Source organism: Anoplopoma fimbria, chromosome 16, assembly GCF_027596085.1.
Source record: "Anoplopoma fimbria isolate UVic2021 breed Golden Eagle Sablefish chromosome 16, Afim_UVic_2022, whole genome shotgun sequence".
NCBI lineage: Eukaryota > Metazoa > Chordata > Actinopteri > Perciformes > Anoplopomatidae > Anoplopoma > Anoplopoma fimbria.
In genome coordinates, this window is record NC_072464.1 from 13,992,903 (window position 1) to 14,016,926 (window position 24,024).

Here is a 24,024-nt window from a genome sequence, read left to right on the forward strand (position 1 = left end):
GCAAATCCTCACAGTCGTACTGCAGTAGTGAGATGCTGCAGACATTAATATTGAACTCGTTCTTTTCATTGCCAATTATTTAACTACGCTCACTTCTTCTCAGATCAAACAATCTTGTGATATTAAAGTCTCTGAGAGACAAATACTGGCATCGTCTTTCATAACCTCAACGCAAGACCATCCATATTTCATAGGCTGAATATTAAACAAATGAACACAAACAAACGATAATTCATATACAAACACATATAAACATAAATCAACTGAGCTGAGCTGGTATCAGGCTTCTGCAGTGCATCTCATACATACTAAAAGCAATTCAGCACACCATGAACATATTTGTAATAAGGGAGAGTATCACTAGCAAGAACAAACAGAGGAACTGCAGGAAGGGTAGATATATTCTGTCCAGAACAGAAGACGCAGTACATCAATAAATTAAGCAGATACCTGTGCATTTGTTTCAATAATGATTGACTCATTATCATAACAACATTTTGCTCTCAGGTGTCATCAGACCATTTTTTATAATGAAGCTGACTGACATTTTGGGATTGATCATCCTTTTTAAGGATAAGTGAGGCACATTTTTTCCCCCAAGTGACACTGTGGTTACTCCTGAATGCTGAGGGGCTGTATTGGCTAAAGTTGTACCTTTGCAGCCAGGCGTTTGACAGCCTCCTCCCGACGTCGCTGCATCTCGGGGGTGCCCGGGCAGCTGTTGGTCCTCAGGGTGTTGGTAGCACTGGAAGGTGGAGTGGGCTGTGGAGGTTGGCTGAGTGGAAGTTCTGTGCTTGGTCCCCCACCACCACCTGGAAGACACAGTCACACACTTTGTCACATACGTATGAAGACATAAATAAATATAGACATACGAGTTCTTAATCAAAATGAGTATATTTATTATTTGATTCATTAGATAAATTGGTTTAATGTTGTTATAACATATTTTGTTAAATCAGATTGTTTTGAGTTGATATTGTCAGTGGATATATCCTCACTTCACTTTCACACTCTACAAGCTAATTGTAAAATTAAAATACAATAACTTGAACTACAAAACTAGCTAATGTAGTGCTAACATCCAAAGGCAAACACTAAAATGTCTTACTTTTTGGAGAGGCACTGGGACTGTTGGATGCGATCTGGCGCATGCGGCCTCCGTGGCAGCTCAGTGCTACTAGCCGAGAGATGATGGCCGTCTTCCCGTAACCCACGCTGCCCAGCACTACAGCGCCGTGGTTCTCTGCAGACTCGCTGGCCTTCAGGACGTCTTCCAGCTGCTGAAAGAGCCAATCTCGGCCCACGAACACAGAGTCTGTGGTGATGCTGGGCACCTCAAACAGCAAGGGCTTGAGCATGATGTCCACGGGTTTGTAGGGAGCAAAACGAGCTGAGGAAAAGTAAAAGGAAAGAAATGCATTAAAATACAATTCAGTCACTATTTCTCTTACTAATGCAAAAATATTCAGTCAGTGTGTGCTTTTTAGAGAAAGGCATGACAAATGCTTCCATTTGCTTTTGGAATCAATCCCACTCTCCCTGTCAGTAATGGACTTTTTTTCAAGTTTTGAATACTGGCAACTTCAAACTGATGATGTGTTCTAGTACAGCCGTAATTTACCCCAGAGTAAATATATCTATCCTCTTTTGCAGACAAACTTGCATACATTTCCCAGTTTATAAGGAATAATCTTGATCATTTTGTTCTTCCAGACTGTGCCACGTACACGTCTTTTGTCGACTTTGTGTCAGAGGACTCTCTGTCTGGTCCACTTCAGCACCAACCTTCAGTGATCCAGACATTATATAATTCAAATTTATTCCGAAAGTCTAAATTTTAATTATTTAAAAGATTCTAAATTGTTGGCTTTTGTGATCTTAAAAAAAAATAAAAAAATTGGATGCCTGAGTTTCCTTGAATAGTTATACTGAGAAGAATACTTGAAATAAATCAAAAGTAATGTGTTTTTTGAAAGGAGAAAAATAATTGGTAAATAAATAAATAAATTGTTGGTAGGACTCCTAAGTACACACAATTTTAAATTAATGGGACATAGACTGTAATGCTGCCAGCCAGTGCTCAAAGTGGGCCATTATTCAGCGGTATTCAGTACCAGAACTTTGCTCTTTGACGTACTGTGACTTTTAATAAGATGCTGGTTCTCTTTTCAGCCTGCATTCACTTCAGTCCAAAACAGTTTTAGACCAAACAAGTGTGACAATAACAGAAAACTAAATACATGCATACGTACAGTATGGAACAAAAATTCTGTCTGAACAGACATTGACTGTTACTCAGTACTAATGTTTCTTTAGGGATATAAAACTGAGTATAAATGAATCCACTGTCATGATGCTTCAGTATCAACATCATGTTTAAATAAATGTGGAAAAGGAACAGGACATTTCTTTAAAACAGAGCTAAATAGTTTGACTACCTAATGATGTCACGTTAAATTATTCATGATCTCATCAAATATTCACTCTGTGGGATTTCTCTCATTGAAATGGAGGTTTCAAAACATATAACCACGATTAAGGCTGGTGAATCAAGGACATGAATTTATCTGCAGAGCTAAATGTGTGCAGGAAAGTATAGCTATATTTTTTAATTAGTGTAGTAGTGTTTGCGGTGCATACCTTAAGTATTTGGACAGTTTTGGGGCTCTGCACTTAAACAACGACTATGAGATTTAAATGCTGACTTTTACCTTTAATTTAAGGGTAATTACGTCCACCTGGGATGAACCATGCATGAACTGTAGCACTTTTTTTTTTACATACCTCTTAATAGCAAAAATATGCTACAATTCCTACACTCTTTCCTACATTACCTTATATGGATATGAACAGAGCAAACACCATTAAAGCTGAAACACAGCACTTTATCCTCACAGCAACTGTCACTGTTTCATTTGAAATCTAGTGTCCTGGAGCAGAGCCAAAACAATGAAACACTGTAACAATACCTTTAACACTCCATCTGACAAAAGGTACAACATTCATTTTAAAATCGTCCCCATCTCAAATGAAGGAATTGGCTATTCATCAGCTTGCCTCATGTGTATCTACAGCAACAATGCATAGTGGAGTCACCTTTAGAGTCCTGCGGTGGCCTTCCTCCTGTGTTGTGCCACGGTAGGCGTATGGATGTCCGCAGGGGGTGTTGCGCTGTTCATCAAGAAAGCTCAGGTCTTCCAGCTTTGTGGAACTGGTTGCTGTAGACAGAGACAGAAAGAAAGGGAGAGAGTGAAGCAGACACTTTTTGGTACATCTTGAGTGCATTTGTCACATCGACTACAACGAGTTAGACAGAAACACACACAAGAGGAAAATGCCATGGCACATTTGGCATCGCTGAGAGACAATGAGTGAAGAGGAGGCAAGCTGGTGCGCTTTGACATTTGTAGTTTGCTTGAGACTGTGTGTGCAAGTACCAGTATACTGTAGCAGAAAGAATACCGGTATCCCCAAGTCAAGACAGCGATGCTCTCTTTTTCTTTGATTTGAGGTGACAGCTACACACGATATAGAAGTGAGAGGTCTGTCCCCACAAACACCCCCACTGGGGTGTACAAAAAGAGCAGATTATCTTTATGTTTCTTAAAAATACACAGAGAGAGTAACAGAAATGTTTCCCTTTAAAGGTCAACTGCTATATTGCTTAGAAATTACTTATTATTACTGTCAATTTACATGCAATAAAAGGACATTTCAGCACCATAATGCAGAACATCTTTAAATCGTATATATATATTATTATACATTAAAAACAAGATATAAAATATATATTTTTTTTTTTTACAATGTTAACTCTGCATAGGAACGACTTGTTAAGTCATTGATTACATAAAAATGGTCTAAACATAATAAAGATGTGCATAATGTTTCAAGGTCTCTCTTCCAGTTGCTGTTAGCCCTGCTGAAGAGCAGAACCAAAGCCTCTGCTTTCTACTTTATCAGCCTTAGCTGGGGGAGACTGTCGCAAACACTCCACTCTTCTTTTCACTCCCTCTCTCCCCTAACTTGGTCGCTAACTTACTATCTGGAATGTCCCACTAATTAAAACCCGTCTGCTGACAACAGAGCAACTGAGGAAGCTGCCATCAATTCAACTATGACTGGAATAAAAAGAGGGCCCTCACGGTTACTTTCCCTGCAGTGGATTGTGTTTTCACAGTTAACTAAAATTAAGAAAGTTGAACTATTAACAAACAAAGTAAAGAAATCAATAAAGGCAAACTCATCAAGTCAGTGAGCTCAGAGCAACACAGCACTCATTTTTAAGCAGACGTGATTCTAAAGCTAAACTGAACAGCTACTTACATCCAACAGCAGAGCCAGGATGGACAGTGGGTTTTCTCACAAGGGGACTTCCTTGTCCCCAGCGTGGAGTATACTTGGGCAGGCATACAGGCAAATAGGCAGAGAGTGCAGGCCCTCACCTGAATCTCTGGAGAACACTCAGAGTGGATGAGCTCACCGAGGGCACAAAAGCGATTGCTCTGCCCCAGTGCTCCCATGAAGGCACATTGGCAGCCTTCGACTGCTGAGCAGAGGGCTTGGCTGCCCCCTCTCTAATGCTCAGCCAGTCACAGCGTCCAAAGCATTAGGCACTCGCTAAATGAATGAAATGCTTTCCAAAATTGGAAAGCAAGCAAAAGAGGGTGAAAAGGAGTGAATTAGAGGGAGTATAAATGGAAAAACCGAGAGACTTGGTCTCCAGTGGCCGATTACAGTCTGTAATGGGCAGCTCCTGGAGTATTAATCAATGATCCTGGCTGGAGTGGGGTGAGGGATAAGAGAAAGGCATCAGAAAAAGAGGTTTACAAAAGCATGCAAAGTCAGAACAAAGGAGGAGAGAGAGGAGATGGACAGTAAGCTCACCACTAATCACCTCTAAAGCCTTATACTGACACGTCAACCATAAGAAGAGGTCTCTTGTTTTTCTGCTGCAATTTCTTTAAGAGCTCTGAAGTGGAAAACACATCTTCTTGCCTATGAGTTATATAATCAAAGACTATAAATGCACACACTCCTTTATTCCTGTCTGTATTAATGCCATTTTCCCTTTTGTTTAGTCACAACTCTTGTCATCCACGATTCTTCCAAGGCCAAGAATTCCCACAGGAGGCCTTCGTATCCGGCAAATCCCCCTCTTCAGTTCTTTTTCTACCCTCAGTCTCCATTTCTTTCCTATTCTTACATGTCTCTACTCATTGATAAAACGTACATTTGATACCTTGAAGTCTATGCTTGCAGTGACTTTGAAGATGTACAAATGTGTCAGACTGTATTCTGATGGAAATTCTTTTATTTCCTTTAGGCCGTTCTGCCCTTTAAACCTTCAGTCCTGTGTTTCCCATGACAGAACAGAGAGGAAGAGGGCTTAGCTCCTTTGCTCAAACCACTGTACTCTTTCTTGACCTGATGTGACTTTCCTCCGTACCAGTCGATACAATCAGTATTCCCATCACCATGCACACCGTGGCGCCTTTACAAGATGCAGGAGTTCATTGTAACCACTGTGTGACATGAGATGAGGAAGAGTGAAAGACAGATTTTAGAGTGAAGGAATTATCGTACCATGGGAGTGACAAATAAACACCACGAAAATGCGAAATACTAGGCTGTGAATATTTTGCATATATTCCGACGGCATTACAAATGTGGGACAGTTGCAGCCCTTTTTCAATAAAAGGTTTGAATAGATTTGCAGAGGCGAGTTCAGACCTCACTGGAAAAAACTCAGTGCCAAGAGTTAGAACTAGGAAGAAAAAGACAACTTGGACATTGATATTCATGCCGTCTGAACAGTTGCATAGTTCCTCAACAACTACAGTATTACATGGTTCTCAATAGTGGGGTGCTGTCAATCAAACATAGCCAGATGGCTCTGTGGTGGCAGAGAGTAGTTAGCTAACACATTCTCCCTTTGAGATTAGGCTTCTGGCATGTTGTTATCTACCGATGGAGTGCCTCTGATCAGAATTCTAAATGGCTTTTCAAAACTAAAGCAGATTGATCCCTGTAAAAGTTTTCCTTCTGCTCCTGCCATGGATGCACCAACAATTATCTGAGAGCAGACATTTTAAAGATGTCAGTGTGACCTTTTAAGAGAGCTGGACGATATCGATGGGTTATCCGTTTTCTTCGTGCTCTCTTTTCAAATTCTAACTGAACAGATCAAGGTTTTCGTGAAGCCAGAGGCAGAGGAGAATGCCATGGCCACCTGAGGACATCACAAAACATTGACAAAAACAGGATGAAGCTGTACGGTGACGGTCCAGCAATTACAGGAGACAATATTGTCTCAAGCAGCACCAGAGAAGACATGAGCTTACAGTTTATCAGATAAAACAAATCATGCTGTATTGTTCCAGTTTCACAGAGGGACTGCAGCATGTTGAATCTAAAAAGCCATAATCTTCATGTTGCAATACTGACTGACATGACTTTTTAATTTGAGAAAATTACTCCCTGACCTTTGCAAACATCATTGAGTCATTGTTCACATGGACCAGATGGCGATGACTTCAGTCCTTCTAATAAAACACAGATGTGAGCTGTGCTCAAACCTCACCTTGTCCCTGTTTTCAAAGGTTTTGATAGATGAATAACATATCCTTGAAGAGCATAACATAACATATCACAGAGCATGAGTGTTGCCAGAGGAGCAGAGGACTTTGGAGTAGAACCAAATGAGAGTGTACTGTAGCTCAACATGGCTCCGAACACAAAGCTCTGTCAAATAGAGAAACACCACAGATGCACTGTAGCGCCGTTCCATCCTGAGAAGTGAAATTTGGTCAACCACTGAAAGTTATACAGTCCCTACCTCTGTTTAAACATGAGATCTTCTGTATTCAAATTACAGAGTTATTCTGTACCATATTGAAAATAAATAGGAATTAGTCTTAAATCAGATGTTAATTAATTAGATGTTGGGATCCAACTGAATCATTGTAAAGACAGACATTTATATCACTAGCAAAACATGTCATTTGTTTGGCAAAGGCTGTCTCAGCAGGCTTTTAATACTGGACTGTAGGAAGAGGACTGCATTTTCAAGGGATGCTAAATGATGAGAGATTGTTTGCTGCAAGGACATAGAGGGAAAAAAAACATTTTGAAAGCACAAAGAAGCACAGGAAAAAGCTTTAAGCAGGGGATATTCTAATTGTAAATTGATGATAAATGTCTGTGGTGGCTGTTCGGGTTGCCGTTGTTACAACTTTTAAATGTTGCCTCATACGATATGGCAGAAATTATTTTCTGTGACGAATGGTTGCCAAGATAGTTCCTCAGACTACAAACTAATGATGCAATTACAAACTGCTCCTAAAGAGGCATCAGAATTCAGCTCCGTCAGCGGTGACAGGTGGTGCAAGCCAACATTTGTGCAACTTGCCAAAGCAAATACAGGCTCCACACAGTGCTGCTTGAGTTCAGACAACAGTCCAGGGACATGCTAGCAACAGAATGAGTGTGTGTGTGTGTGTGTGTGTGTGTGTGTGTGTGTGTGTGTGTGTGTGTGTGTGTGTGTGTGTGTGTGTGTGTGTGTGTGTGTGTGTGTTCACCAAGGTAGTGCAAACAATCCTTTTCTGCAATATGTGGACATTCCTTCTAAATACATAGTTAACATTCTAAAGGCACAGCTACACCCCTGTTGACTGGCATGAGACAGTTGGGCAAAATCCACTTTGCCTCTAAGAAAATTTGGACTTTATGCAGCAGAGTTTCATTTAGATTAAATAATATTGCAAGTACATTTGATATGTTGCTTTATCCTAGGAGCCACCTGGACATGGGTTGCCAGATGATGTAACAACAAAACAGTGAGATTACTATTGTCTGCCTTCAGTGAAGAATAGCGCTCTTTGAAAACTGTGACCACAAGGTCTGGGGAACATATATATATATTTATATCATATATGTGTTCCACATAGGGGTCTCCACATAGTTGAATGCCTCAAGGACGCCTCCAGAGATATCCAAACAACCTTAACTGTCTCTTTTCAGCTTCAAAAAAACCATTTTCTCAGTACTTTTCAAATGTCTGAGCTCCTCACACAGAGCTTAAGGGTGCATCCTGGCACCCTGCAAAAAACGCACTTTATTGGTTGCTACTATTCTCTTGAAAAGAGGAATGTAGATCAACTGTAAAAGAGAGAGCTTCGCCTTCATACCTAGATCCTGCTTCAAGACACTCCAGTACAAGGTCTGCATCGCTACCCACTCTGCACAAATTTGTCTGTGGATCTCATCCTCCATGTTACTCTCATCTGTCAACAAGACCCTGAGATACTTGACCTCATTTGGAGCAGAAGTGGCTGCCAACCCAAAGGGAGCAATTCACAGTTTTCAAGCTAAGTGCCATGGTCTCAGACCTCAAGGAGCTGACATAGAATGAAAGTTTATTAAATGAAAATTTTAAAGCACGGGGAAAAATAAGCGTTTTTAACCCCCAGAACCTATTAGGGAGTGGGGGGATCATTTATCTGCAATTATCTGAAGTTTAGTATGCTCATTATCCTAACTTAATGTCTATCAAATAGGAAAAGGCATAGTCACAGCAGACATCTCATTATCCAATGTGCTGAAACACAGAACCAAACAATGGAAAATAGTCACAAAGGTCCTGGCACATAGAGTGAATGCACTAATGCTACTTTTTTTTTGTACAATGGTATTCCATTAATTAACCTTCCTGCTTCGGTATGCTTCTTTAGTATATTTTTTTAACACAATATCCTTGAACATCAACTGAAAGGAAGCACTATCTCTTGCCATAAATGAAGTTGTCTCACCAAGTCCTTGATGTGCACAGCGTAAAATCTGAGGTGCGAATTCTGCAGGACCCTAGAGGGCAAAGCTGCATAACTATGACATCAGCCTATAGGCCTTTGGAAGAAGGCAGGGAGACGTGCACACTGGTGCTCACACGCAATCCAACACACATCAACAATCAAATATCTCCAGGTCTGTTCGCTTTATGAGCTTGTGTGTGTCTGTGCCGTTGTCGGCGGCGAAATAATGATGAGATGTATAAAAAAAAAAAAAAAAAAAAAAAAAAAAGGGTATGACTCATGGAACAAGAGAAGGGCATTTGTACATCACAATGACATGTTCCACTTCATGTCTGCTGTGTGGGTACAGATTCAACAATGGGCTGTAGAAATATTATCCAAGTGTTGTGCAAAAGCAGTGCACATTGTGGGACATTCATACATAAGCTATGAACTGCATTCTATGTTACCAGCCATTCATTATTCTGCTTCTTTCTCTTATACACATTCCATCTTACTCTCCTGCCAATAGAAAACCTTAACATTACATTCATTTGGCACATGCTTTTGTCAACTGTGATTCACAATAGGTCCATTCAAACTCAATAGGAACTCAAGCTAGATGTTACCAAAGAGAAAAACCACACTGAAGAAAGTAGCAGACACGGGTGTTAAGTTGCTGGATTTCATCAAGGTCAAACCCAAGGAAGGCTTATTTTGCAGGAGCATTAAAGCATTTGATCTTCAACACATTTGCAGCCGCAGCATCCAGGTGAAATGGGTAAAACACTCTAAACCCTCATGTATTCCTAAGCCTGAATATATATATATATAAAAAAAATACTTCATCTCCCAGCTAAAAACTAATATTCGCATGTTGAGGGATATACTACTAAAAAAAAATTCTGTGACTTATCTCTGTTCAGGGTATTGGTCTGACTGGAGTCTGATTATATTTCCATGCTTTTTTCCCCAGTTCTTCACAGTCTGCCCCTGCCTTTGTAATTTCCTGTGACTTCGAAATCGCCAATGAAATTATCTGCTTGTGTAATGCGGTGTGATTAAGTTCATCTGCTCCACAAGCTGTTACCCTCACCTCCGTACACTCTTCACCTTCTCTTAAAGATTTCTTCTTTAAACTGTTGTACAGTTTCCACAATATTCATGCTCTAGTCTGCTACTGCTAAAACAAGTTAACATTTAACTCATGTCCTTTATGTTTATATTCCTGTTAGTTCTAGTGTTTAGTCAACCCTGACAGCAAGCATGTTCAGCATTTTCCCCTGGGTATGGAGCTGCAGACTACATGGCTTGTGATTTCACAGTTACTTACACATTAAAATCCAACAGCTGTCCTGAGTGAATCCTATAACACCGGATCTCAAATACTAGCTTTAACCACGGCATTCTAATTTAGTCTAGTCTAGTTTAAAGGAAGATGCAAAACTTCTAACTGCTTGAGTTACAACAACAGGGCCAAGGTCAAAAGCAGTAAGAGCAAAAACAGAGGGGGGAGATCTGGGAATGGAAAAAGGGGGGACGAGAGAGGGGGAAAGGGGGCTGCGGAGGGATATCAACAACTGTGACAGCTGTGTGGATATGGCTAGCTGAGCCATAACAGGGAGGTTCCAGGGCAGGAATGCAGAACAGATCAGCCAGACAGTGGTTTGCGCTCAGGTCCGACATGGCAGGCAGGGCCAAGGCAACAGCACACAACAGCTGCCTGATCCCAAACTCCTGCCTCGATACCCCACTCCTCGTTGAAAAGCGCAAACTGGCTTCTTAAAAAAAATTCTCGTTCCTTCTGTATCTACAAATGCTCTTTTCCTGCCTGCGTCTGTCACTTACTTGGACTGGAAATGACACCACACTTGTCAGCCTCGGGCACGAATCATATCGTAGCATCACTGAACTGACTGGCTATGCAATGCAGTGAGACACCCAAGCACACCGTCGGTTTTACATGTTGTCAGCGTAACAAAGGTTACTAGGCTACAAGAGGAAAAGGTAAGTACACTGTTTCATGTAATGCTAAATGAGGAAGGGTATACAGATCCATGTCTTGCCCCCTTCTGCCCAGCAGACATCCAGATGTTGAATGCTCAAAAAATCCAAGGGCTCTTACCTGCTACAGAGTTCGGCCTCGGCATCATGAGGGAAGAAGATGTCTGTGACGAATATGGAAAGGGACCCTCGGGTGAGTGATGCTGAGGCTGTGGTGCCCCCCCTGATGTGTTGGACTGGTGCTGCTGCTGCTGGTCTGTTCGGGATGGTGTGTCGGCTGGCGTTGCAGTGGCGCTGTTGTAGTCTTCCTCCGCCACAGGAGAGCAGGTGTCGGCCCGCACACTCTGTGCCAGGCCATGGCGCCCACTGCCTCTCAGGCTGCCATCCTTACTCCACTCCAGGCTGGAGCCACTGCGGTCGTCATTCTCAGAGGAGCTAGTGATGGTGGCTGAGGGGAGATTAAATGGAGAGGGAATTAGAACGAGTGAGGGAGGTAAGATGCTCTTTGTGTGCTATGAACATTTATCTGTCTTCATCTCTAATGAGATACTGAGCTGTAACGGAACTTTTAACTTTGAATAAGTCCCTTCTTTTTCTCATTGCCCTTATCAACACTGTTAACCACCTGACTTTTCAGAGACTGTCTGCTTCCACTAATAAAAACTGGAAAGACATGATAGCATGGACTAGAATTCATTTCCTGAGCCTGGGATTTTAGAATGCTTTTTGTTCTTTACTATCACACAAATTCAACCTTAAATATATAAGAAATGTAAGAGTAGAGTGAAGAATGAGTGTTTGAAGCTGCCTTCAGTCATTTTATTTCCACACAGGTGATTTGCTAACATGACAACAAATCCTTTAATCCTTCCTCAGGCCAACCCAGCCACAACACGGGGCCAAAGCTACCAGAGCTGCAGCTGGACACAGAAACATCAGTACGGTCAGAGGACAGGAACTGACTGTCCAGCTGGCTGCTTTTGCATCACACACTCTTAATCTGGATTTGATAATGCCAAAGCACGTTACATCATTTCATCAGTTTAACCGGGCAAATATGAAGTCATTCATGACAGCAGTGAGGTCTAGCCCTGCTCTGAGCATGGCATCAAATGGTAAATAGACATGCATTTATAATGTGCCTTTCTAGTATTCTGGCCAAATTCACCCATTCACACAGCCATTCACACACTAATGGCAAAAGCTACCATGCAAGGTTCCACCTGCACACACAACGCGGATCTTCCAATTGGAAGACAACCGGCTTTACCACAGCTGCTTATTAGCAGTCATCACATTGAAGAAGAGTTTACAGTGATTGTTAAAGAATATATTTTTTTTTATTAATTTAAACTTATGGTGGGCGTGTCATTTTACCATATTGGGCTGGTTATAGTCATTGCTACAGGGCTGTTAGAAGTCCTTCTCCAGGCACCCCATGCAGAAACTCCTTCAGGAGCTATTTTATAAATGTTAAGACATTGCAAAATCTCCTAAATCCACCAAGGAGCTTTTAACGGCAGTACAAAGCCAAATTAATGTGCTTTTGAAATCAGAGTCAGAGTCAAACTTCAAACAACGGGGGACATTAATCACTGGTTGGAATCTGACTTGTGGACACAACATAGCTTTGTTCTCTACCATGTCTGCAAAGTCTTATCAAAGCAGGTGGGTGGGATGTTGTAGGCCAACGTCACGTTGTGTCATTCTCTCACAAAGTAAATTCTGATTTGACACAAGTTAAGTAGCTTTACAACGAGATAGACCATGCTGGGTGGCAGCATGTCGAGTTTCTATGCTGAAGATACTATAACACAGCTTCCATTAATTATTTACAGCTAGCTAAGTTATTGCTCGGGGGGGGAAGAAAAACTGAGTCATGGTTATCAGTCTCTGTAGCACTTGAAATCCAAATTGCTGTGTTTTATCTGTCTTTGCCATGCGTTGCTTTCTACTGCAGAACAATCATGGCAATGAGTTTCCTAAATGGGAAAAAGAATTGACATATTCAAGTTAGTTCATACAAGAATATCACGAAGTCCAACATTGCCTTCAAAGTTCAACTGAGGATAACTGCAGGATCATGTAGTTACAATTTGCTATTGAATTCCCACTATAAATATTCAAACCACATTTTCAGAATGAATTTTGAACATTTGTATAGCCACCGGAAGGTTTGTGAGTAGAAAAAGCAGACGGATTAATATATCAATAGACCACGTCGTATTCCTGTCAGCTTGTGTAAATCCCCGGATGTTTTGCAGGGCTATTACCAGAGATATAATATAATGTCAAACTGTGGCAACTGTCACCTCAATGCTCTCTCCTACAGGAATAGCTCTATACAAACGCAATAACTGACACATGGTGGTTTAATACATCCTGACATAAATGCTATTCAGTGGCAAAAAAAATAAATCCAATGGGCTTAACAAAATGATGAATGAGTGACACGAAACAGGGGAGACTTTGTGGTCTAAATCACAACGTGCACATGAGGTAACATTCTCAGATTGAATAGAAGGGCTTCATTGGGAATGATGTAATTAGTTGATAATAATATAGTACAGAGTGCGTGCGGAGAGAAATCTGCAGGATAAATTGTTTTTCATTTTTTCATGACTCTGAGATATGCTATTCATGCTTCTCACTAAGCTATTGATTCACTGTGCCTGGTTTCCCACTGAATCTGCAGCTGAGTTGACTCATCAGTTGCATTCCTAGCATGGTTACTGATACCACAGGTGGATTTAAACAGCAGGGAGGTCAGTTTGAAGCTGGTTGTTTACAGACATTCTATATACTGTTCTATGTTATGAAGTTACAGATATGAATGCTGCCTTAAAATACAAATGCAGTACAACAGTAAAACATCTCCACCTCTGGCTACATGGGGCTACTCTGTGGAGTTTTCTTGTTAACAAAGTTATGTTTACATTCAGTGTCAACTTCAAAAATACATTGAGAGTCTATATCTTTGAGACCTAAAAAAGGGTGTTGGATGCATTGCTTCCTCATAAAAATATTTGCAAAGCTAACTTTAAAGGAGCTCTATATGGAAACATGGTGATGGCTGAGTCGGTGGCTAGCTGCTAACTATACCGGCAGCTAATTGTGCTAACAGCGCAAACGGTACAAACACCGGCAACAGTGCTGACAGAGCTAACAGTGTCAACCTGCGAGGGAACCAGAAGGGGGGTTTTAGCGTCACTGTTATCAACAGTTATCAGCGGTAAACGCCGTATGAGCACAGTGCACAGCGGGCCATTAGCAAACAGGGACTCACATGCACTAACATGCATGCATGCAAACAGAAAACGTAGAAGCTTAAACACAGCACACACAGAGGGAGTGTTACTTCATTCTCTGCTCAGGAGGACATTACTCCACTATATCTTTACATAGCAAATATTTGTTTCCTGACATATTAATCCTCAGAACGCTGAAAAGAAATACTCCAAAAATAATATTTCAAATCCTATATTGTTTCCATCTATGATTGATAGCTTTGGCCTGTTGTTACATCAATCTGCACATTCTAGCAGCCAAAAGCGCTAAACCTGCGACAAGAAAGTGTATTTCGTCCGCAAAAAAACAAACATTAGAGGGCCCTGCTTGTAAAAACACTGCTTGTTGATGCTACTTTTAGTCAAAACTCCACAGGGTACCATTAACTAAGGACATGGGTACTTCTAGTTTCAGTTTGTTCTTACTCCATACAAGTTGCTATTTGAATATGATAAAGGAGTTGGTTATTTCTCACCTATGATCCCACTGTCTTTGCTCTCAAGTGTGGAGCTGGGGCTTGTGATGGTCCCACAGGGGCTGGAACAGCTAAGAGGGGGTCGGCTGGCCGTGCTGTTGAGTGTTGAACATGGGCTGTCAGTGCTGGGAGACGCAGTGCTGCTGGTCAGTGTAGAGCAGGGGCTGATACCCTGGCTAATCACGGAGCACTGGGTAGAAGGAAAGGAAGTGGAAAAGGGTTAAGGTACACCAAGAATGTGCTCTACTTATCAAAGATGTCAACAAAGTATGAAGTCAACCCAGTACAAACTGTCGGCTGGCAACATATTCACATTTTTTCAGCATGAGCAGCAATAAATACGACAACAAAAATCTTTTTCCAACCTTATTTGGAATGAGAACTGAGACATTCGTACAAATGATTTGATCCAAGTTCATTGCCTATTTACCAGGATCATGTAAAGGCCATGCAAACAATTCCCTCACAAATAAACAAGCATTTCACGTGAGAGCATGACACACAAGCCGAAGGGCATAAGCACTGAAAATTACACACTCATATGTCTGGAGGAACCAAAATAGGCCTGAAGATAAATTCACAAGGGAAGAAGTATCTACTTTGTTGTGACACAATAGATACCTTTCTCATACATGCCACCGAGTCTGTCTCTCGACCAAACAGCAGCTGAATCTTTGTTTGACCCAACTGACAACCGTGGAAATCCAAATTAAAGCTGGTTTGTCCTGTTTCACATCTTCCTTCAACTGTATTCTGATTGCACACCAAATACTGTGGCTCAAGAATCATCTTTGTACAACTGTAAGAAGAGCCAAAGCCTTCAAACTGTTCTGAATCATACATTTAAAACTCCAATTAAAATGCTAACACAAGCCCAGGTCAATTTAAATAACTCATCCTCAATAGATCAACTGCACGTATTTTGTTGGCTGAGGGACTTTCACCCACAGATGGCTTCTCCAGCACCACTTACTACAGACTGTGCATTACCTCAAACGAACTCCTCCAATTAAAATCTCAGCAAACCATCATAAACCATTTCTATCATTATACCTGAACTCAAACATTCCTAACCAGTTTAAAAAGCCTCTTGAATAATAACTTAACTGGAACAATAGTAGAACTTACTGTGTATATGCAGTGACTATAACTGAGTTTGTGAAAACAAAATAAATATGTGTCCTGCTATAAACCTTACTGCAGTATTTCTGCTGCAAAAAAATATTATTCTTCAGAAATTAGTAAGACTCACCCATGCTTAGCCAATTTCAGATAGAAGTGGGACTATCGTCTCGTTCGAGATGTATTGACTGTTGCTGTTTAAAGGTCTTTAAAAGGTTTATGTCAGCACACACTAAATGAATACAAGCATCAGAGTAGGAGGGATGCCGAATGTCTTAAGGCATCATTAACAACTTGTGGAATGCTAATATTAACTACATAACATTTACTAATTCCTATAGTTTGTTTTGCCCAGCAATTTCCAGCCTAGGGCTGCACCCTAAGCTTATGCCACATAACAAATCACAGAAAGAACCAATCTGCTAACTGACATTTAATAATTTACTGTTGAGCAGAACTAAAAACAAGCATGCTGAGTTTAATTCATGTTGTAAAACAGCAGTAAAGAGGAAAAGAGAATGGTTGGCAGATGACAATAAAGTGCTCCTCCCCAACTGAGCTCTAAAAACACACACCTACAGGCACACAAACAGACCATTCCCACATCTCAACTAATGAACATGATTCATAAAATACTTTGTAAGTCTCTTTCTCATTCCTAGAATTACCGGTTCAATGTCAAAACGTGTCTAAGACACGAGATACATGAGGGAAGCGTAGTGTGCTGGGCTCTGCTCTTCACACAGCCGGAGCTTAATTAGTAGAACCAAACAAACTGAGGCTCAGACCTAACATAACTATTTCTGGATCGGGACTCAGTCACTCTTGTTACATACTCAAGAGTCCCTGGAATATCACTTAAGTTACTGAGAGACTCATACACCACACTGGAAAGAGAATAAAACCACATGCAGCAGCATTTACATATTCAGTTACTTTCTTAAGAACATCTTTATCATCTCAAACAAAACAGTTTGACAGTTACCGTTGTTTGTTGTGCCAAAAGAAATATTCCCAGAGGTGCCTCCTAAATCACCATTCAAAGATAATGCACAGTGGAAAAAAATGAATCAAGCTGCAACAAAAAAAATCCATTCTTCTGTTAGACTGTCACAACTCCCTCCTCCTCTCATCCCTACTCTCTCTCCTCTATCTCTCTATCTGTGTGCTGCAGCAGCGGCAGCAGCTGCTGCTGAAACAGGGAGGGAGTTGGAGGGGAGGGGGAAAATTAAATACCTTCTTTTCAATCTTGTCGTCCATAGGTATGCGTGCCGTACCCGGGATCCCTTCTCCTAGTAAAAAGCCCAGCCTTGTCATCAGTTCCTGAGTGGCAGGGGAGGAGGAGCTTGGTTGCGTCTCTGCTTGCAGCTCTAGAGAAGAGAGAGAGAGAGAGAGAGGGGGAGAAATGCTCAACGTTAGCGGGCAGATTCCCTCTTTCTACTGGATGGCCCACACAGGGCCAATCTGCCTGCCCTGCCCTCGTCGGCTCTGCTCTGAAATGCTATGCTGCACTCTCCAGCTGCTGCTGATGTGGTGCAGACTGGGAAAAAGGGGGAGGAAAAGAAGAGCAAGGGAGTGAGAGAAAGAGAGAGGGAGTGAGGTGGGGGCTGGCATTGCTTGCTTGTGTGCATGTGTGTGTTCAAAAAGAATCTGAAGACATGTGAATGTCTAGCATTGTAAAGAAGGCAGGGACTGTATGTGCATATGTGTGTGTGTGTGTGTGTGTGTGTGTGTGTGTGTGTGTGTGTGTGTGTGTGTGTGTGTGTGTGTGTGTGTGTGTGTGTGTGTGTGTGTGTGTGTGTGTGTGTGTGTGTCCTGCAACGCTTCAAGTGCCAAATCCAGGGCTTTCTGGTTGTTTACAGCTCTCACTCATAGAGCCTCTGAATATCAATGAGTGGACATAGGCTTTCTACAACGCAGCTTAAACTGCCTGCAGTCCAACTCTCAAGGTTTAATACTTGTTTGGATGGCAATTTCATGGTTGAGATGCCATCAACAAGGCAGAAATCCCCTGCAATCTATTTTGGTTTATACATATTGTTATAGGCATGTATTAAAACCCTCCCCCAAAAAAAGACAAATTAGGCACTTTGTGCAACATGTTGCACCTGTTCTGTCTGTTGAATTGGAACAGTTATATTTTATCATCCATACATGTAACTCACATGTTGGCGTGGCAAGGTAATTAAGGAAGAGTCACAACATTCCCTGACAGTGAACAGACTGACCAACTGACAGACCGAGGGAGAGGGAGGGGGGGAGGAGGGGGAGAGAGAGAGAGAGAGAGAGAGAGAGAGAGAGAGAGAGAGAGAGAGAGAGAGAGAGAGAGAGAGAGAGGGAGAGATGTCCGAGGTACAAAAGCTTATTATACAGCTCTCTGTCAGCACCTTTTACCCTCTTTGTTCCACAGTTATTAATAATGTTGGCAGTCAATCTGATTAAATAAACAAGTTCAATCCAATGGCCTGATGTACTGCCAAGCCCCAATGAACTCATGATCAACCCACCAGACCCACACACACACACACACACACACACACACACACACACACACACACACACACACACACACACACACACACACACACACACGCACACGCACACGCACACGCACACGCACCTTTGGCATGGGAATGCCCATGTACAGACAATGTGTTCTCATCTTTTGTAAATATAGAGGGATCATGAAAATATCTACTCACCATCTAGGGCTGCAAGATAATGGCGAAAAAAATAATCAGGATTATTTAGATCAATATTTAAGATAGAAACAATGTTTTTTGAGACAAATGTTTGTACTACACTTTCACATTTAAATGAACAGAGCACCATATCCAATTACATGTTGCGCGACATTCCTGCTTAAGTACAAATCCTTGCATCAAATTAAGACTGATTGTTATTCACAGTGCATCTCCGAGAAGCAAAATAAAAGTAAACCAAATTCTTCTTACCCAAAATTAAATCAACAAATCACTTTCACATTGTGCTACATTCCTGCTAATTAACAAATCTTTGCATCAAAATTTAGTGCATTTCGTTTTGCCGACCTGCTCGCTGTTGTACAACTACAATACAACAGAGAGCAGACCGGCACAACAAGTACTATACAGTATATTACTCTTATACTCTCTCGACTGCAGCCGCATTACTCAGGAAAGTTCTTCACAAGCTACCTCTGAAGAGTGCGTACGCAGTAGCATCAGAGATCCACAAAAGTGAAGCCAAAATAGTCGAGTATTTCTATGAGCAGAGCACACGTTTAAAAACGGCAAAATCACAATTGATAGCACTTGTGGACAACTATAAATCTTAAAAAGAAGATGACTTAACATACAGTTGTCATCTAGAGGTTCAATACAGACTGGTCTTTTAAGGGGAAATATGTACACCTGTAGATACAAGTCATGATAAGGAGGAAAAATATATATTTTCAATTTAAATGTAAACTGAATTTAAATGAATAAACTATAGAAACACTTTTAATATTGGACCATCCAGAGGGCTGCCAAGCCGGACAATCGCTCCTCTATATTCTACTGTGAAATATTCCTAAATCTATGTTTGTGTTACTAGAATCTCTTTGAGCTGTCGGTTTTCATCTGCAATTGGTGTTTGCTGTAATTTGGTACTAAATGTAATTTATGGAAATCCTTGTAGAATTTGGGGGAGCCTCAATTAGATATTGTGATATTGCTTGTATTGGAGCTGCCTGGTCTGTATATATTTCCCTAGTTGAAGTGAGGTAGTAAAATGAGAGGGGAGTAACTCCTCACATGTAGTCCTTGGAATAACGAAATTCATATTTAGGTTCCTAACCTAGTAGAATGCTGGAGTATCATTAAGATATTAAGCTACAATAATGTGTGATTGTCATTTTTCTTTTGTAATCAGCCTTTACATTGATGTAGATGTTTGTGATGTTAAGGTGAAGGAATAGGAAGAATGATGGTGGCAGAGCTAGTGCACGGAAATCAAAGCAATCATGGCTTAGATTTAACATTACATTACATTACAGTCATTTAGCAGACGCTTTTATCCAAAGCGACTTTGGATAAAACTCCCCAACTTCCACTCTTGGCTGTTAAGGAGTACAGTAAAACACCAGAGGGCCTTTCTAAATAATGCATATATATTGATATACAGTAGGAAATCTGTTCCTCCATTGGTGCTATTGCCACTTGTCCATAGGGAGGTCACTGTAGCATTGCTGTTAGCGTTGCCACTGGTTAGAGAATGTTGTATTGCAACAATAATGAAGTAACGTTATAGGAGAGTCTGGTAAGGACAGTATGTAATGTCAAACCAGCCACCAGTGACAGCAGTGAGGGCAATATTACAGAGATTGATTCCGGAAAAGGAAGTTACTATATCCCATCTTGAATTTTAGTGTGCCCAATTCAGTGCAACGATTTACTGGCCATATTTACTACCATATTTTCAAGTTGCATATTTGTTAAATTATTCACACCACAAGTCAAATCGTTCTGCTTTCTGTAGCAACGACACCTGCTCACCTAACAGGAGCTTGTATTTTTCAACATTCTTCCGGGCTGCCCCCTCTATGTCAATCAGTCGGTCAGTTTGTTTTTTGTCGTTTTGGGCTTCTTTAGTCGATTAGTTGTCTAGCCTTTTTTTTCCAAGAAACTTATCAGCACCTCTCTGATAAACACAAGATTTGAAGTTGAGCGTTATCGTGATTCTTTGGAGAGAAACTCCGTCGATTAAATCAACTGATCGATTAGTCGATACAATTGTAAGAATGTTAGTCAATTAAGAATTTCTTTGATCGAGGACAGCCCTAACTTAAGCGTTGGTTAGCATTGACAGTAAGCCCAAATGCATGCACACGTTAACTGACAAAAGCCTGTCACACACACACACAAGGCAAATCTGACTGCTGCTGTGGTCAGAAACGTAATCAGGGGGAAATACTGTCCACCCTGCAGCATAGAGTTAAGTTTACCCAGCTAGGCAAAGGGTGCAAAAACACTACAGCCAAATGAAACTACAGAAAAAATACATCACAATGTTACTGCAAGCTTCTGTAGTGATTCCAGTACTGTCCATTTAAACATCTGGACTAGCTGTGTTATTAGTAGATGAATGTTATTGCTTGGAAAAACAAAGCCCGTCTAATCAAGCAGATTGCGCAAATGTTGAGAACTAATTCACCACTAATTTAAGAACACCATTGGTTCTTGAGTTTCCTTGAAAACTTTTAATTAAAATGCATACAGCTGGTGCGCTATAATCACAAGAGCAATTTTGTAAAGAAAGAATAAACCATGCCAAGCTTCTATACACTAGCTTCTATACACTGGAAAATGTTTTAGACAAGATATTTATATTGTAAGTTGTGTCAGACAAGCACATATCTCTAAGATGAGCCTCTGCATATTTATGTTAACCCTGTGGCACATCTGCTCACTGGGATTCTCGGTTTTTGATGTCAGTGTATGTTTTCTGTGGGCACTGACTTAAAGCCAGTTCCACCGCCTCTAAGAAAACCGCTTGCCTTAAATTCTGAGAAACTGAAATACGGTATAGGCCTGAAAGAAAACATAGCAGTAATCAAATAGGCCTAAAGGTTTCACGCTGAATAAATTGAAGCTGTATTCTATGTAGTTCTGAATATTAACTAGATGCTGTACTTGCGTCACCTTTTCTCCATTGCAAAGCCAGTGCAGTAAAAAAAAAAAAAGACCATACATTGAAAATCAGTTATTTATAGGGAATGTCACCCTGCTCATGTAAATGCTTGAGATGAGCCTTTTTAAGACCACCGGTGCAAAGACAATATTGAGACCTGAATGTCGCCGACAACAAGTATCTTAAAGATTCAGGGTCACTGGATTATAACACATCCTGATAAATCTTCACAGAGTACCATAATAATTCAACTGCCATGTCTCACCTAACACAACACGCACAAATATGAATACCTAGGATTACGTAAAAGTTCAATAATGTATTTACTGGTTTCGACAATGTTTTGAAAGTTAGCTTTCAATGCTGTGGTTCTTAAGCATTGCCTCACTTTGACACATTTTGGGGGATTTTCTGTCAATAAGCATTAAGAACTCGTGATTTTATCTAATCCTAATCACTTGTATGTAACATCATACGGTGACAGAGGAGTACAACTGAAATTTACCATTAAATTAAAGTGTGAACATGGCAGATTTAAACAATGATGAGTGCCGGTTGTGCCTTAAATAGTAATTTGAAGTACACGACAACACAAGCTTCATCAACTTTTAGTAGACTGGTACAGATAATGGGAACAGCTGGGCCCAGGTTTTTAAAATAGGGCACCTTAAGAATAACACATTTATGGCTACTGTACATTAGCACATAGTGGCAGTTTGGTTTTTAATTGAGAGAGTCTTTCAAAGTCATGGCATGTATGATGTAATACCATGTAAAAACAAATCCCACTTGATCGAGTGCTTCACAGTTGTATGTTCATCAAAGGTTCTTTAAACCCCCCCCCCCCCCCACTGCTGGTGCTGTGGTAGATGACATAAATACCCAACAAGAAACAGAAAGGCTGACATATGTGACGCACATGGCACTTACAAGCCAAAAAAATGAGGCTCATGGGCCACATAAATAACAATATCTTCAGTCAGTGGTCTCTCTGCAAATCAATACACTGTACCAGCAACACAAATTAGATGCACTTGCAACAGCACCCACCGCTAGACACAAAGCCTTCTCTTTGCTAAAGCACATGTTTCACAGTGTTCTCTGTTCATGCATTCAAGAATAAAAAACAGTGCACATGCAGCACATGGAGAAATCTGAGTTAAGCTTATGTTTGTACTGCGGGTTTGTGAATTAAACCATTTTGGCTTTAGCTTGTCAACCACTTCTGAATGGATTTGGACGGTGTGACTCCCTATTCCCTTTGTTTATACACATGGCACAAGAGAGCATTTGTCTAGTACAGCTAAATGGTTAACACTGGGACCAGTCTGTCTTATGAATTATCTTCGCCTATTTGTCACTCATAACTATTTTACTGTCTTCTGGCAGCAATGACAGCCAAATACCTTAAAACAATAAAGAAAAAACCATTATTGGCAGAAAAAAAATAAAGATTTGGCTCATGTTAAGTAAATACTGGTTTCTGTAATTATAGTTTAACCATTATTTATATTCCTAGAAGCTGCTCAGAATAAACTCAGTCTCATCTGTTGGCCGGTCTTATCTTTTGTTGGTTAATGTCTTACTCCAGAGCTCAGCTGTTCTACTGAGGGAGTGACGCATGCTGCTCTTTCGCTTTCCTTCCAGTTTTGTCCAACCTGGTTGTGGTTCAAAGCGGGTAACTCTTAGTCACAGGCTCTATTCTCTAACCCTTTTGTCCACCACTGCTCCTACGTGGATGTGATTGCATCTAAAGCTTTATCGAGTAGCCATCGCCTTCAACGTGACATTGCAGATATAAATGAAATCACCGCAGAGGACAGATGATGCCGTGTGTCGTGCAGATTGTAAAGACCTCTTAAATTGGGCTATATAAATACAACTGAATTGAATTGAACTGCGTAATTGTTTGTCTTGTCCCAACATCGCCTTCACTGATGACAACATGCTGTATGAGCTGTTTACCAGTGAGCTTTACAAGACATTATCTCCCCAAGGATTTTCTATAAAAATATGGTTAGTGTTTTTTTCTTTGGCAGTAATAGCTATAAAATGCATTAGTGAAACTGTGCTTAATGTTTCTATGGTGTATTTTATGTGCCACATTCAGTAGGCTCAAGGCCATGTAAAGTACTGTGTGTCTGTTCCAACAAATAAAGGAGAATGTCAAATACCACAATATTATAAAATGACATGTACTTTTAAAAGTTGCAACGTGTAAGTAAAGTGTCCCTTTGAAAAGTTAAGGGCCTTCGACATTTTGTTTGTTGGATCAAATCCAAACTGGCAGAAAGAAGAAAAAACACAATATAGGTTGAAGCCACACGAGAAGATTACAAGATATCCGTATTATTTTGACCGTCTCTCAGCAGTACATTTTGCATATTCTCTCCCTGCTGTAAAGTAGTTGGCTTATTATTTTTTTTTATAACTGATAATGAGACTGTAAATTGAAATTGTATGGATGCAGCATTGAGTTAAATATGGCCAGATCTTATAGATTGCACCTTTAAACTGCTGGCATGTTGTAAATCATGAATCACACAACCATCCATTTATTTTGTGTAGTTACTGTGTCCCTGGATTATGTTCTCTAGTTCCTTGGTCATAACAGCTTCTTCAATTTCAGACACATATTAAAACATAGAAATCATATTGGTGTATCTCATGTTTAAATGATAACTTTATCAC

At 40.6% G+C, this 24,024-nt stretch overlaps 1 protein-coding gene across 1 annotated transcript in view; it reads right to left on the reverse strand.

The window, feature by feature from the left end:
• tanc1b (tetratricopeptide repeat, ankyrin repeat and coiled-coil containing 1b) overlaps nt 1–24,024 on the reverse strand; it is a 94,414-nt gene that overhangs the window by 25,831 nt on the left and 44,559 nt on the right. The window contains 7 exon segments of the mRNA XM_054615001.1: nt 655–812; nt 1,112–1,393; nt 3,100–3,168; nt 3,171–3,221; nt 10,918–11,244; nt 14,560–14,749; nt 16,918–17,051. Coding sequence (XP_054470976.1) covers nt 655–812; nt 1,112–1,393; nt 3,100–3,168; nt 3,171–3,221; nt 10,918–11,244; nt 14,560–14,749; nt 16,918–17,051 — 1,211 coding nt within the window.